Below are 16,214 nucleotides of genomic sequence, written 5' to 3' on the forward strand. Positions count from 1 at the left end.
CAGAGTACAACTTGTTCACACAGACCCCTTCCACACACACACACACACACACACACACACACACACACACACACACACACACACACACACACACACACACACACACACACACACACACACACAGTGTTTGGATGTCCAGGAGTTACCTTCTGTTGTCGTAGTAACCTGCTGACTGAGACTCACTGCTGCCCCCTGCAGGAAAAAAACAATGTTTTTTCGTGTGTGTGTGTGTGTGTGTGTGTCTGTGTGTGTCTGTGTGTCTGTGTGTCTGTGTGTAGAGTGGGTGAGGTCAGTCATTGTGTGTTTCTGTTTGTCAGCAACATTCCTGACAAATTCTATTGCTCAGCAACCCACACACACACACACACACACACACACACACACACACACACACACACACACACACACACACACACAGAGTCTGGATCAGTCGTCGGTCAGCTGGCGGAGCAGCGCCTGCAGGTGAGTCTGTGTTTTTCCCTCCTGTTCCTTGGTACCTGTATGACATCATGTTGACATCATCACAGGTGTTTGATCAGCTGATGACTTATCGATCAGTCTGTTAATTCTGAAGGATGCTGTTTTATCTTAGCCCCACCCACCTTAAATAGCCTGACGATGTGATTGGTTGCTGCTGACAGTTTCTCTGTGATTGACAGCTCAGAGTTTGTTTACTTTGATGTTTGTTGACAAACAATGAAAACTTTATTGTCTCTTTCTGATTGGATGGACGGCGCAGTGGTTATTTAAACTCCTCATCAGACCAGTTTCATTTTCTTATCATGTTAGAAAAAGTTGAACTTCCTGTAAATAAAGCATTTATATAATCGTTAAAACTTTGAAATAACCTGACAGTTTAAAGTCTCAGAAATTAAATATTGGGATGATTGATGTGTCTCTTCAGTTTGAATAAACAACATCATGATGCAGAGTAGTTAAAAGTTGAGCTTTGTCATCAAGAGAAGAAGAAAACTACTTTCAATTTATTTCTTGGACTGAGGTCTGCAGAAAAGGGGGAAGAGGATTTGGTCTGCAGGATGTCAAGAACTCCTGCTGTTGCTCTCCGTACAGACTGTTTCTCATGCTGACACCTGATTGGTCAGATCCAGTATTTTACAAATGACCAGTAAAGCTGTCGTTACAAACATTCAGATCACTTCTTCTGTTTCTCTCAGGGTGGATGGTGATTGGTTCCTGCTGGCCGAGGCTCTGACTGACATCACCATCTCCATCACTACCATCATCATCACCATCATCATTGTCATCGTCATATAACTAGTTAAAACAGAACCAGTCAGATCCAGTTCATGTCCAAGATGTTTCGTTACACCGCTCCCTGGCAGGTTCTCTGTCAGAGTCTGGATCACGATACCAAGGTAAGACTCACTGCCTGACTTAGTAACTGACCCACCTGCTGACAGACAGACCAACCTATTAACTGACTGACCTCACAACTGGCTGTCCAACCTGATGACTAAAGGACCCAAAGAATGACCAACCTAACAACAGACCAACCTATTAACTGACTGACAAAACAACTGACTGATCTAACAACTGACCAAACAACTGACTAACTCACCTACTGACTGACTTAGCAATTGCCTAAAAGACCCAATGGCTGACCAATCTAACAACAGATTAACCCATTAGATAACTGACCAAACAACTGACTGATCTAACAACTGACTAACCTAACAACCGACCAACCTAGAGACTGACAGACTAAACAACTGACTGACCTAATGACTAACCAACCTAGTAACTGGCCCACCTGACTGACCTTACAACTGACTGACCTCACAACTGGCTGTCCAACCTGACCACTAAAGGACCCAAAGACTGACCAACTAAACGACTGACCAACCTAACAACAGACCAACCCATTAACTGACTGACCAAACAACTGACTGATCCAACAAGTGACTAACCAAACAACCGACTGACTAACTTAGCAACTGTCAGACAAACCCAATGACTGACCTACCTAATGACTGACTGACCAAACCAACTGATAGATAGCTGATTGATAACCCATTGACTGACTAACTGACCTTTCAACAAACTGACCTACTGACTGACTGACCTTCTAACAACTGACGGACCTAATGACTGACCAACCTAATGGCTAACCAACCTATTAACTGAACTAACAACTTACTGACCTCACAACTGGCTGACCAACCTGACGACATAAGGACCCAAAGACTGACCAACCAAATGACTGACCAACCTATTATCTGACCGACCAAACAACTGACTGATCTAACAACTAATTGACTAAACGACTGACCAACCTGATGACTGGCAAACCAAACAAATGACTAATCTAGATACTGATCAACTTTACAACAGACCGACCTAATGACTAAAAGACCAAGCCAACTGATCGAGAACCCATCGACTGACTGACTGACTGGCCTTACAACAAACTGACCTCACGACTGACTGATCTAACAACTGACCAACGTAATGACTGACTGATCTACTGACTGACAAAGCTTTTGCATGACAGACCCAACGACTGACTGACCTAACAGCTGACCAACCTTTCAACTCATCGATCTTACAACTAACCAACCTCACAACTGACTGATCTTACGATTGACTGACTTAACAACTGACAGACCAAATGACTTACAGGACACTAATTACCAAAATAACTTTGATGATGAAAATGTTTTTAGAACAGATGTGAGCACCAAGAGGTAGTCACACATCTTATTCCACGCACACACACACACAAACATCCAATGTGTGTGTTTGACCAGCAGAGGGCAGCAGCAGCTCATCACACAGAGTGGGGGAAGAGTCACAGTGTTGATTTGAAACATGTCAAACAGGTCACTTTGACTTCACTCTGAGCCCTGATTGGTCGATTCCTCAGAAATTATACCTATCTTTGATGAACAAGTTTCAGATTTCAACCTCAGAGCGATCACATGACCTCAGAGTGATCACATGACCTCAGAGTGATCACATGGTTCGACTGAGGATGTTTCGTTTCTGCTGAAGGTGAAAGGTCACTGCTACTTCAGACTTTATACACCACAGGAGGCGGTCCTCACTACTGTAGCGCTGCATGTGTGTGTGTGTGTGTGTGTGTGTGTGTGTGTGTGTGTGTGTGTGCCCCTGCGTTGGGGGCGGGGCCTCTGTGTAGAGCAGTACGCTTGAACTTTGTCTCTTCAGTTGAGTTTCAGTCTGAAGTTGGAGCTGAGGTAAGAGCTGCTCTCTGCTGATCGATAATCAATCTTTCAAACCATCATCAGTTTGTTTCCTGATGTGACAACATGATCAATGATCATTATTGATTCTATGTTTATTGATCTTTGTATGTTAGTTAAAGGCTGTGAGACACAGAGCTCTGTTTCATGTCTTCACCTGTCCCCCTGAGGATTAGTGATATTCATTCATACAGACCAACAGGAATCAGTTATCGATCCGTTATTAATCCGTTATTGATCCGTTATTGATCAGCTATCCATAGGCTCTGACTTCTGGATCAGAACAGGAAACAGGAAACAAATCTTTAATTTAATGATTATTTTATTGGAACAGGAAGTGGGTGTGTGAGCCACTGTGAGCGCCCCCTACAGGCGGCCAACCAAGCTTCATTCAGGCCACACAGCTCATCCTGCTGGTGGCGCTACAACTAACACCACTGACTTAAATATGTGTGTGCATGTGTGTGTGTGTGTGTGTGTGTGTGTGTGTGTGTGTGTGTGTGTGTGTGTGTGTGTGTGTGTGTGTGTGGGGTAGATAAACCACTCCTCCCTTCAGCTCACCGTGCTGTCAGCTGATAACACCGCTGTTTATCACGAAGACACCCACACACACACATACACACACACACACACACACACACACACACACATACACACACACACACTGAAATCAACGGTATTTTAAGTGTTTGTTGTTGGTCTACTCAAAGGTGATTAGTTAAAATAGCAAATTAAAGCGGTCCAGGTAACAAGTGAAGAGAGTGTTTGTTTATGTGTTTGTGGTCGTTGTGTGTTTTGTTTGTTTTTGTAATTTTAGTGTTTGTTTTAAACTTGTTTTGTTTGTAATTGTATTTCTTCTTGTGTGTTGCTAATTTTTGATGTGTTTGTTGTGTTTGTTTTGATTGTTTGTGATTGTTTGTGATTGTTTTGTTTTTTTGTTGTGTATGTTGTGTGTTTCTTATTTTGTGTTTTTGTGTTTGACAAAGTTAGTTGTGAGTTGTGTTATGTTTTTGTTTTGTTTCCTTTTGTTTCCTTGTTTAGTATGTTTGTTGTGAGTTTGTTTTGTTTTTTTCACGTTTTTGTTATTGTGTTTGTTCCATATTTATTTTATTTATTGTTGTTGTCTTTGTTTTGTATTTGTTTTGTTTATGTGTCGTGTTGTTTGCTGTTGTGATTGTTTATTTTTTTGTTGTATTTGTTGTTTGTTTGTTATTGTATATCTAATTTTGTTTTCCTAATTTTTGATGTGTTTGTTGTGTTCGTTTGATTGTTTGTGATTTTTTCGGGGGTGTTTTAATGTTTATTGATGTTAGTTGTGTGTTGAGTTATTTTTTGATTTATTTTGCTATGTTTTCTTGTTTAGTCTGCACTTTGTAATTGTAAAAAGAAATATGAATTATCTTTTACTTTTTTTACATGAATGCATTTGTACGTATACACTTACAATATATTTATATATACATATATATGTGTGTGTGTGTAAATTTGGAGAAAACAACAACATTAAATCAAAATTACAGAGAACACTGTTATAAACAAACAATGATGCCCCCCCCCAGCTCATCATGAGCAACACACACGTATAACTGGTTTTATTTAGAATACAAAAAAGATAGCATGAACAACACGCACACATTCAATTAGGCAGAACCTCTAAATTAGTGAAATAAGAAATAAAAGGTTGCCATTTTTGGAAAAAAAATTACGGTGCATCCTCTCAATGTATATTGAATTTTTTAAAGTTTTAAGAAAAACATGACGTCTTTGAGCCATCGGGAGATAGAAGGGTGTTTAGCGGACGTCCAATGCAACAATAGAGAGCATCTCCGTATTAAGGATCTGATAGCTTTAATGTCCTTTTGTGAAGTTAAGTATGTGTGAAGTGTCAGGGATCCCAAATATGGGAATTTGAGGACAAAGTTGGAGATTTACTCCAAGAACAATAGACATGTTAGTAATGTGTTTTGTTTTTTGATGTTTTTGTCGTTGTGTTTGTTTCATTTTTTTTTGTTTATTGTTATTATCTTTGTTTTATATTTTTTTGTTAATGTATTATGTTGTTTGATGTTGTGCTTGTTATTTGTTTGTTATTGTGTTTCTTGTGTTTTGCTTATTTGTGATGTGTTTGTTTTGATTGTTTTGATTGTTTGTTTTTGTTGTGTTTGTTGTGTGCTTCTTATTTTGTGTTTTTGTGTTTGTTGAAGGAAGTTGTGCGTTATGTTATTTTTTTAAATTGGTTTTGCCATGTTTCCCAGTTCATTGTGTTTGTTGTAATTTTCTTGCGTTTGTTTTGTTTTTTTCACGTTTTTGACATTTTGTTTGTTTCATATTTGTTTTGTTTATTGTTGTTGTCTTTGTTTTGTATTTTTTTTGTTCATGTGTTGTGATTTTTTAAGGGTTTTTTGTTGTGTTTGTTGTAGTTAGTTGTGTTATGTTTTTGTTTTGTTTTGCTTTGTTTCCTTTTTTTGTATGTTTCTTGCAATTTTGTTTCTTTTTTTGTTTATTGATGTTATTGTTGTTGTGTTTATTGTTTTTTTATTGGTGATTTCTTGTGTGTGTGTGTGTGTGTGTGTGGTGTTTCTGTATTTGTTTTTCTTTTTTTTTTGGTGTCTATTGTTGTTTTTGACTTGCCTCCAGGAATGCTAAGCTACATGCTAACTCTCTGTCTTCTGTTGTTTCAGAGATCCTCGTTATTCGATGTTTTAACATCTCAGAGTTTCCAAACATCGAGATCTGTTCGAGTTCTTCCCTCAGAGGCTCCTCCCCCTGTCGGCCCCTCGGTGGCCCCAGCAGACATGGATAGCGTCCCAAGGAGGTGGGTGCTGAAGCCCCTGTCCCCCCTGCTCCAACCGTCAGACCTGCGCACCATCACCGATCCGACCTGTACCAGCAGCTCGGAGCAAGATGGCTCCGTCTTCAGCCCTGACGGCATCTCCATCACTCGCAGCGTGTCCTCCGTGGTCGTGTCCTCACAGGGGGACCGGTCCAGAGACGTGGTGGTCCAGGCCCGGCAGGTGGCGGTGTCCCAAGATGGAGGCGGTGACGGCAGGAGCAGTAGAATCAGCAGCAGCAGCGATGAGTGGCATCCCAGCAGCCCCAGCAGCAGCTCGGGCTCTCAGAGCGGGTTCTACTCATTCGTAGAGGATCCAACGAGTCTGGAGGCGGAGCTTAACGAAGCCTGGATGGTCTCCCCCCAGCGGCAGACTCAGCTGGCAACTTTGAAGGAGGAGAAGGGATTCAAACTACAGACCTACAGCAGCAGCAGGAAGCCAGAGAGTCTGTTCTCAGAGACCAACGGAGACTTACGGTACAAAGTGGATCCAAAGAACGGCCTGGTGGTGGTCCAGGAGGAGGAGGAGAGGCAGCTTCGGAAAGAGATCATCCGCAGCCAAGCCCCAAAGAGTCCAGCACACAGAGACCTGGATCTGGACCATGACAGATCCACGAGCAGACTGATGGAGGGGTTCAGTGTGAGCTACAGTCCTGTGAGATCCAGAGAAGAACCCCCTCCTGCTGAGACCGGGATCATTGACAAAGAGCAGATCAACTTCAGCGCTGCCCGGCAACAGTTCTTGAAGATTGAGCAGGACCGGATGGCGGCTCTCCTCAACCCTCTGAGGTCCTCAAAAGCTCAGCTGAACCGGTCCCTGCAGCCAGATCCTGAGGAGTCCTCGTCCCAGCAGGTGTTGGTCTCTCACAGCGTACAGGTGAGCGAGGACACGCAGAGGCTCAGACCACCTGAGACCGTTCCCCAGAGGAGCGTGACGGTGAGTCAGACCGAGGGCAGCCTGAGCCGGCAGAGCAGCGTGTTCGATGACCTGGACTCAGTCCTGGAGGAGCGGTCCCTGGATCTGGAAGGAGGCTACACCAGTGATGAGGGTATGTTTGACGACAAGTCCACTACAGGCTCTGAGACCCCGATCGAGAGGGAGATCCGGTTAGTTCAGGAACGTGAGAGGAACCTTCGGCGGTCCCGTGGGATGGAGCTCAGTGATGACCGGGCAGAGATGATCCAGATCAGAACCAAGCGCCTCCCTTCGGTCCAAACTCCTGTCAGAGGCAAAGAGAAGAACCGGGTCAGCTTCATCGTTCAGCGAGAGATCCAGAAGGAGAACCAGAGGACGGAAGACTCAGGGAGGAGGGGCTTCCTGGACAGATACAGCCTGAATCCTCCACAGGAGCCAGGGTCCATCAGGGGGGCCTTAGTCCCAGAAGACGAGGTAGAGGGGTCCAAACTGAGACCTCGGTCCGAGGAGTTCCCATCCCCCTGCTGTCCTCATCGACACCCTGAAGAGACCGAGCTCTACATCAGCCAAAGGAGCTCGTCTCAGTTCTCCTCTCTAAGGGACTCGGCGGTCCAGGACTCAAGAAGACTCTACCGGGATCAAACTACGTCTTCCTCCTCCTCCTCCTCCTCCTCTTCCTCCTCTCCTACACTGATACGTCGGCGTGACATGACGCAGACCACGCCTCGGTCCTGGAGGGAGAACCTGGAGTCCACTGGCCTGCGGTCTAGAGGACAGGGGACTCCAGACTTCATTGAGAAGGAGATCGAGGAGGTCCTGAAGAGGGAGCAGGAGCTGAAGAAGCTGAGGGAGTCCAGAGGACCTGATCGGCAGCTCAGCTCCCCGGCTCCTCTGGTGGATCAGGCCACCAAGATCGCCGTCGGTCAGTTCTACCCAACTCCAAAGTCAGGTATGTAGTCCTCGTCAAGGCTAGACCTCCTACCAACCAGGTAAACCAGGCAACACGATCCTGGACCCACAACACCAGAATCTCCTAAACCAGATCTCCCTAAACCCTCCAAACCATGTTCACCATCTTAGTCCTGTCCTAACCCATCTGATCCGGCTGCCCGTAGACCTCTCAGTCACTCACTTGACCTCAGTGACCTGCAGGATGAGGTTTGAACTGTTAAATCTGGTTTGAGAGGGACATCATCATAGCTCTTATTGTGAAAGGTCACTGACAGGGTCCACAGTTTCCAGTCTACCTGCTGAGCTAAGCTAAGTTAAGCTAAGCTAAGCTAACAGGATCATCAGATTGCGTGTCAGACCTGCGGTGCGTACCTGACCCCTGGTCTAACAGGATCTTTTATTGGTCGGGCTCTGCTGGAGAATCAGTAACTGAAGGTGAGGACGACCAAAGTCCAGACGCCGTTTGAGTCAATCAGTTACAGACCATCAGAGTCCACGCCACATACCTCACACAGCCCGCTCCAAAGGTCAGAGGTCAGCTGACAGTCGTCTATGATGTCACTCATTACATCACTTGTGTTCCTCCTGTTGTGTTGCAGATAAAAAAGTCTCGCTGTCCTCTTCGTCTCCTCGTCCTTTTGCCCGTCTGCCCTTCGTCACTGCTCAACCTTGGACCTACTCTCCTCACCCCGCCTCCCCCTCCTCCTCCTCCTCCCCTGCGGGAGTCCGGCAGGTCACGACCCCCGTCCTGGGTCTGACAGAGACCCTCCTTCAGGACTTCGAGGAAAGACGAGTCCAGCTGAAGCTGGAGGAGAGTGCAGTGAGTCACTTTGAAGACATGCTTTTATTTTGAAAGTTGGCTGTGTTACATCCTGTTATTAAAATACTTCCTTTAAGCGTTTAATATGTAAAGAGAGTTACAGATAAACTCACAGGAAATATGTCATAACCCCACAAAAATAAGAGCACTTTGAAGAACTATAAAAACTGATAATCATGTTTCTTTCTTTTTCATTTTTCTGTGAAACCTTTATTTACAGAAGGCAACAAAAATCTGAAAAACACTTTCTTCGGTTTGGTCAGATTGTTTTAATCATTTTTTTTTCAGTACGCAGGAATCCAACCCGTAGACGACGTCAACAACGAGGTAACACCTGACTGAGCAACACCTGAACAAACAGTTTACCAGACAACTAACCAGCTAATTAACCAGACGGCTATCCAGTCAGCTAAACAGACAGCTAACAAGCCTTATTAACACAACACTTAAACAGACACTTAACTAGACAGCTAACCTGCTAATTAACCAGACAGCTAATTAGCTACTTATCCGGACAGCTGACTGGCTAATTAACCAAAGAGCTAACCAGACAGCTAATTGGCTATTTAACCAGACAGCTAACAAGCTAAGTAACTAGAGAGCAAACCAGCTAATTTGCCAGACAACTAACCAGCTAATTAACCAGGTACCTAATCACCTTATTAACCAGACAGCTGATTAGTTATTTAACCATACTCTTATTCAGACAGCTGAACAGCTCATTAACCAAACAGCTAACCAGACAGCTTATTAGCTAATTTACCAGACAGCTAACCAGGTTATAACCAAACAGCTAACCAGCTAATTGACCAGACAGGTAACTGGCTAAAGAACCAGACAGCTAACCAGACACTTATCCAGACAGTTGAACAGCTCATTTATCAAACAGCTAACCAGACAGGTAACTAGCTAATTAACCAGGCAAGTAACCAGCTAAGTAACCAGACAGCTAACCAGCTTATTTACAAGACAGCTAACCAGCCAATTAATAATTCAACTAACAAGCTGAATAATCAGACAACTAACCAGCTAAGTAACCAGACAGCTAACCAGCTTATTGACCAGACAGCTAACTGGCTAAATAACCAGACAGCTCACCAGACAGTTTATTAACCAGACAGCTGATTAGCTATTTAACCAAACAGCTAACAAGACAGGTAATTAGCCAATTAACAAGACAGCTAACTAGCTAAACAATCAGACAACATACCAGCTAGTCAATCAGCTTATTAACCAAACAGCTAATCAGCTAATTAACCAGACAGCTAACTAGCTGAATAACCAGACAGCTTATTAAGCAGATAGCTAACCAGCTAATAACTGACAGCTTACCACACACTTATGTCTCTTTGTCTCTTTGTGTCTTTGTGTCTCTCTGTGTCTCCGTCTCTTCGTATCCAGGTTGTGGAGTCAACCCGAGTCATTCGGCATAAAAACCAGCGTGCTCTGCGCTGGGAGGCTGGCATGTTTGCGAACCAGGAAGACCAGTGAGACAAGCAGACCCAGGTCAAGATCCAGACCTGTGAACAGATCCAGATCCAGGTCCCTCTGGTCTGCTGGACGTCCTCAGATCCTCTTCCAGGATGTTTCTCTGATGTTCTGCTTCAGCTGATATTTGAAGCTCTAAACTAGAACACTCCAGTGAGGCTGCTCCTGATTGGTGCTCAGAGACCCTCTCCTCTGTCCTCGTCCAATCAGCTGCGAGCTGCTGTGTAGATCTGATTCACATAGAAAAGCAGTGAAGAGGAGCTGCAGAATGTGACGCTTTCTGAATCAGCTTTGATGGTTTTCATGATTGAGACTGAAGCTTCAAAAATCACACAAAGAATAAAAAAGATGTTCAAGTTGATATCCTGCTGTCTGCGAGATTTTCAAAATAAAACATAGTTTCCATGCCAACAAAAACACTCATCAATCAATCAAATCTTTATTTACAAAGCAACGGCTCACGACGAGTTTTATCTTTTATTTCTTTACAAACAGAGCAGGACTAAACCTTTACCAACTCTCTGACTGAGCTTCTGCTGTTATCCAATCAGATCGCTCCCCCACACTGAGCATTACTCAGCTCCTTCAAAATAAAAGCGTCACACAGACAGTACAGAATACACACACACACAAACGCACAACGTCTATATGCCAAGCTTTTAAGGTGATAATGTGCCCCGACTAACACACACACACACACTCGCACACACACACACACACAATAAAAGACACACACACCACACTCAAATGTTCCTGGTTGCTGTTGCCATAGCAACAGGATAGCTGCTGGATGGCCTCCAGGAAACAATGAACACTGTGTGTGTGTGTGTGTGTGTGTGTGTGTGTGTGTGTGTGTGTGTGTGTGTGTGTGTGTGTGTGTGTGTGTGTGTGTGTGTGTGTGTGTGCGTGCGTGTGTGTGTTGAAGCTCTCATCTTAACATCAGCTATCCATACTGTTTCCATGGAAACTGAATAATGTGGCTGGAGCTGGAGGACAGGAAGCACAGTGTGTGTATGTAAGAGTGTGTATTTGTGTGTGTGTGTGAGAGAGAGAGAGAGAGAGAGAAGGAGAGAGTTTAAGTGTGTTTTCATGTTTTCATGATGGTTGTGTTCACAAGTTATCTCGATGAGCTGGATTTCCTCTTATCGAGGTAACTTCAGGGTTAACCCTGGATTTTCCATCCGACAGCGCTGGTTCACTCCTGACCGGGGTTAATCACCACGGTAACTTATTCTGAAGGGCTAACCTGCTCTGGATAGAGGGGAAATTCAGGGGGAGTCACAGCAAAAGTGTATAGAAAGTGCAAAAAGGTCCATAAGAAAATAGATGCTGACAGCTTGTCCATCGTTGTCCAGTCAGCCAGCCTCCACCTCCACAGGGTCCAGGACTGAGCTTCTTCAGCAGTCTGTTCAGTCTCTGTCTCCTGGATCCTGGATCCTAGCATGATGCTACTCTGCCCTCTGGTATTCCCTCTGTTGCTGGGTTAGCACAGCTAGCTCATCCATCTTATTGGAGATAGATCTTACGTTCCCAATAACGATGGATGGAAGGACAGGTCCATGTCGTCACTTCTTAGCTCACACCTGAGAACCAGCACGTCATCCTCACTTCCTTCTCCTCACCTTGTGGGGAAACATCTGGCCTAGCACCAGTAAGCACTGACATGCAACAGGCTGCTAACAGCTGATTTCACATGTAAACAATGCAGCCATGGTTACATGTAGGATCTCCAGACAAACACAGAAGCAGAAATAGTACTTTGTATATGATATGCTAATTTATTGCAACAAACAATGGTCAGAAATGCTAAAATAAACAGAAAATAACAGGAGCTTGGTTACTGTTTACACCCCGGGCGGCCATCTTTGATTCTAAACTCAGGGGTGGTGTGGAAACTCTGACCACAAGGGGGCGTTTCAGTTAAAACAAATGGAACCATTACCTTCAGTTTCCCTCTGACAGGTGCAGTGATGTCATCATTCTCTTGTTTCCTTTTATTGTTGCCGTTGTTGTCATGACGACTGATGATGTTTTGAAGCTTAACAGGAAGAAATTTGAGTTTGTAAACAGAGTTTCTGTGTCACAGCTGACATAGAAAATCAGACCATTAAGCTGTTTGAGTTCCAGTGTGTGTGTGTGTGTGTGTGTGTGTGTGTGAGTGTGTGTGTGAACAAAGGATGCAGGTCCAGGTGAAAGAGGAGGTTTTATTCCCGTCTGATGGAAACAGAGCATGCAGCGTCCTCTCAGGTTTACATTCAGAAAAGAAACTCCATCAACGACATGCAGACACTACTGTTACACTGCTTTAATGTCACAGCCTCACACACACTTCCTGTTTGTCCCTTTCACAGTAAGAGACTCTGTGAGAGATAAATGGAATTTATAACATTCATTAATTTCTGATAAAACTACACAGACTTTAAAGTTTAATATTTAATCAGACACATTTTCACTGATGTTTCATTTAAATGAACATTTTATTCCTCTTTTAATATTAACAAGCCCATTAAATATTTTACTTTGTAAAAATGAATATTAATGAAGCTTAATTCATCTCCTAAAACTTTAACTCTGATAAAAAAAAGTTTGAAGAGTTTCAGATGTTTTAAAATTCTCTTTAAACGAGCGGATGGTTAAAATTTAACACCTTCAAAACTCTGCCAGAGAGAGCATCTTCACATTCTGAACATCTACGTTTATATTTAATCTCATGATGGTCCAACCTTCACACACACACACACACACTCGCTCACACACACACACACACGCAGAAAAACACACTAACAGCCTCAGCCAATCAGAGCGCAGCACACTTACGACAAACATGCTTGGAATCACTATAGCAACAACACTCATTCATTAATTTACAACCACTTACTGTTCAAAATGGCTGCCAACAAGCCCCTGAACAGAGGCTCCGCCCCCCTGGACACGAAGAGGGCGTGGCTTCACTGCAGGGTCAGGCTTGCTGAGTTTGTGCTTTCAGAGTGCATCTCTGTGACCTTTGACCCCAGCTCAGTCACATGATCAACACAACAGTTTATAATGGAAATGGCTCAGAGGGGGTCGGCCAGAGGGGGGCGCTCTCACACACTTGTAATAATGTTCCCTACATGGCTGTGATTGGGGTCTCCTGCTGAAAAAAGAAGGGGCTGTCTCCCTCAGGGCCTGGGCCAATCAGATGCGAGCATGTTTCCTTTTAGATAGGGGTTTCCTGGAGAACAGAGCAGGGGCGGCAGCTTTTATCCTGAGGGGGAAACCAAGAAGCAACGTCCGTCTGTGAGAGATGACGCTTAATGCTGATGTATCACAAACTGCAGTTCCTGGAGTGTCCACTAGAGGCTGTGTGCAGAACCAGCAGAAACTACACACACAGCCATTCAGAAACCACAGGATGCACATTCACACGTCCTCTCTGCCGTCCAGGTTTGTGCTGTTAGAGAGCAGTTTGAAATAAGGCTTTTATTCTGAAAGGTAAGAGACTAATCCTTAAAGCGGCGTCCCTGCAGACTCTTATAGTAGTTCTCCTGCTCGCCCTGGTTCCTGATCTCTCGATCCAGGAGAACCAGAGCCGTCTTACGTCTCATGGCCATCTCCCTGCGCTGAGCTTCCGCCGACATCTCCGCCTGGTGAAGGGAAGGGGGCGCGGTCAAGTCAGGGCTGATGGCGGCACGCGGTGAGGCAGACCTTTGAGGCCGGAAGCTGCTGCCCCTGGCGGAGGAGTCTCCCCGAGTCATGCTGTTGAGGTCATACGTGTCTCGTTGGTCGCCACCGTTTGGTGCCCCCGCCCACTCCCATGGGTTACCGTTACCTGTAAGGGGCGGGGCTTGATGAGGAGGTGGGGCTTGGACAACAGGATGATGAGGGGCGTGAGCGTCCACGGTGATGATCCCCTCCCTCTGTGGCTCTGAGTGGGGGCGGTAGTGAGGGGAGTCGGTGGTGGAGGAGGTGCCGGAGCAGGTGGAGGTGGTCTCGGAGGACTTCTCTCCCGAGGAGGACGAGGGGAGCAGCCCCTGCTGCTTCGACATGGCGATGACCTGCAGAATCCGTGGCTGGTTGGCAGCACTGCGGGCTGACCCCTCGCCACTAGTTTTCTCCCGGATGGCGAGCCACTTGGCCCTGGTGTGGGCGCTCTTCGGGGACACAGGTGGAGGTCCTGCTTCAGGGATCTGTGGTGGTCTTGGAGTGGCAACAGCTTTTGGACCACCTGGAGGTGGGGTGGGGTTTCGACTAGAGGGCGCCCTCCCAGATTGTATTGGATGCTGGTACACGTGGCCCTGGGACCCCCCTTCGTCCGTCCCCACAGAGCCCACCTCGGAGCCGTCCTCGCTGGCCTCGCGCTCTCCCTCGTCGCGGACGCTCAGGCCCCTCATCTCCATGGACTTCTGCTTCCACTCTGAAACCAGCTGCTGGGACCTCATGGGGTCCACAGGGACCTGCACCGCCTTCAGACGCCTCTGCACCGGCTGCACCGGCTGTATCGGCTGCACCTCGGGCCCCGGGTTGGCCCCCAAGACCCCATTGGCGTTTATGCTAGCCCTGGGCAATGTGTTGCTGAAGGTTAGCATGGTCTCCTTCCCCATGGGGCTCCGGGGGGCCAACAGTTCCACGTCCACACTGGCCCTTTTCAGGCTCCCCATGGAGTCCTTCTCCCTCTGCAGGGGGCCCAGGGGCCCCAGGCCCTCGAGCCGATCCAAGGGGGCAGGAGCAGCTGCGATCTCATCATTGCTCTCCGAGGCGGACGCGGGGCCTTTGTTGTAGACGGACTCGTGTCCTCGCTCCGTCAGAGCTCGTAGTGGGTCCTCTTTTGGGGGCGGAGGAGGCGGGGCTATGATGATGTCATCAGAAGACTTAAAGTTGGCGACGGCGTGAAAAGCCTGGAAGAAAAAAAAAATCATCTCATGGGTCATGTGACCTGTGATCATCTGATCAGGACACACACACAATTAAAGACACACACACACCGGTAAGTTGGGGCTTCTGCTCCTGATTGAGTGTCAGTGTGTGTGTTTGCTCACCAGGTAGGCGGCGACGAAGGCCCCGATCAGGAAGCCCACGTACACGTCCATGGGGTGACTGCGATGCTGCGTGATCTGAGTCAGACCCGTCAACGCCGCCGCAATGGCAAACGCAAACACCAGAACGGGTTTGAGCAGCTTGGTGCTGTCAGAGATGGTGGAGTTAAAATACATCTGCAACACAACACACACCTGATCAACACACACCTGATCAACACACACCTTTGATCGATTGGTCTTGTTTAGAGTTTATAGATAAGTGTTGCAGATTGACTTACGGACACATAAACGGCGGCGAAGGCGGACAGAGTGGCGTGCTGGGAGGGGAAGGTTTTCCTGTGGAGGAGAGAACAGATCTTGACCCTGATCCATTCTCCAGGTAAAACACTGAAACAGGAAGTAGAGAGGACTCACCTGGCAGCCATGATGGCGTGCTGGTCGTGACCCGAGCAGATGTCTTTAGTGACGTAAGCGTTTTGGTCACAGGAAACGCCGGCCAGCGTGTAGTTGGGTTTACAGACAGTGAGGAAGAAGGGGGCGTGGTAACCTGTCGACAGCTGGATGATGTCAGTGACCAGAGCCGTCGCACAGAGCCCGAACACGTGAACACCTGAGAGACAGACAGGTGGGAGACAGACAGGTAAAAGGCAGACAGGTTAGTGATAGACAGGTAGGATACAAAAAAGGTGAGAGACAGACAGGTGAGAGAGAAAGAAAGGTAAGAGGCAGACAGGCTAGTGACAAAAGTGTCAGACAGGTAAAGAACAGACAGGTGTGAGATTGAAAGGGAAAGACTTTCATTTGAGAGACAGACAGGTAAAAAACAGAAAAAGAAATTTAGACTTGTTAAAGAGAGACAGATGAGAGACAGAAAGAAAGGTTAGAGACAGACAGGTAAGAGAGACAGACAGGTGAAGGATGGACAGGTTTGAAGCTGTCAGGTAAGAGACAGACAGGTGGGGACAGGAAA

At 46.1% G+C, this 16,214-nt stretch overlaps 2 protein-coding genes across 5 annotated transcripts in view; one reads left to right on the forward strand and one right to left on the reverse strand.

Annotated features, from left to right (window-relative positions):
* The first annotated feature begins 299 nt into the window (after positions 1-299).
* misp (mitotic spindle positioning) lies at positions 300-10,629 on the forward strand. Of its 3 annotated transcripts, XM_074667688.1 has the most exons (6): positions 302-462; positions 1,176-1,376; positions 5,903-7,916; positions 8,518-8,738; positions 9,027-9,065; positions 10,140-10,629. In XM_074667688.1, exons 2-6 carry the CDS (start codon positions 1,308-1,310, stop codon positions 10,227-10,229), a joined length of 2,433 nt encoding a protein of 810 aa, XP_074523789.1. In that variant the 5' UTR covers positions 302-462; positions 1,176-1,307; the 3' UTR covers positions 10,230-10,629. The 3 variants fall into 3 exon arrangements, with proteins under 3 accessions (XP_074523790.1, XP_074523789.1, XP_074523791.1); XM_074667690.1 differs by lacking the exons at positions 302-462; positions 1,176-1,376 and adding an exon at positions 3,186-3,215; XM_074667689.1 differs by lacking the exon at positions 9,027-9,065 and having other exon boundaries at positions 300-1,376.
* Positions 10,630-13,653: 3,024 nt separating this feature from the next.
* Positions 13,654-16,214, reverse strand: part of plppr3b (phospholipid phosphatase related 3b) — a 7,008-nt gene continuing 4,447 nt past the window's right edge. For both annotated transcript variants that reach the window (XM_074667692.1, XM_074667691.1), the window contains exons 5-8: positions 15,659-15,854; positions 15,523-15,580; positions 15,245-15,418; positions 13,654-15,103 (exon numbers count right to left, since the gene is read on the reverse strand). In XM_074667692.1, coding sequence (XP_074523793.1) covers positions 13,709-15,103; positions 15,245-15,418; positions 15,523-15,580; positions 15,659-15,854 — 1,823 coding nt within the window. In that variant the 3' untranslated portion in view covers positions 13,654-13,708. The remainder of the gene's footprint in view (positions 15,104-15,244; positions 15,419-15,522; positions 15,581-15,658; positions 15,855-16,214) is intronic.

Source organism: Halichoeres trimaculatus, unplaced genomic scaffold (assembly GCF_033239565.1).
Source record: "Halichoeres trimaculatus isolate MK-OKI-2021-1 unplaced genomic scaffold, fHalTri1.1 fHalTri1_scaffold_4, whole genome shotgun sequence".
NCBI lineage: Eukaryota > Metazoa > Chordata > Actinopteri > Labriformes > Labridae > Halichoeres > Halichoeres trimaculatus.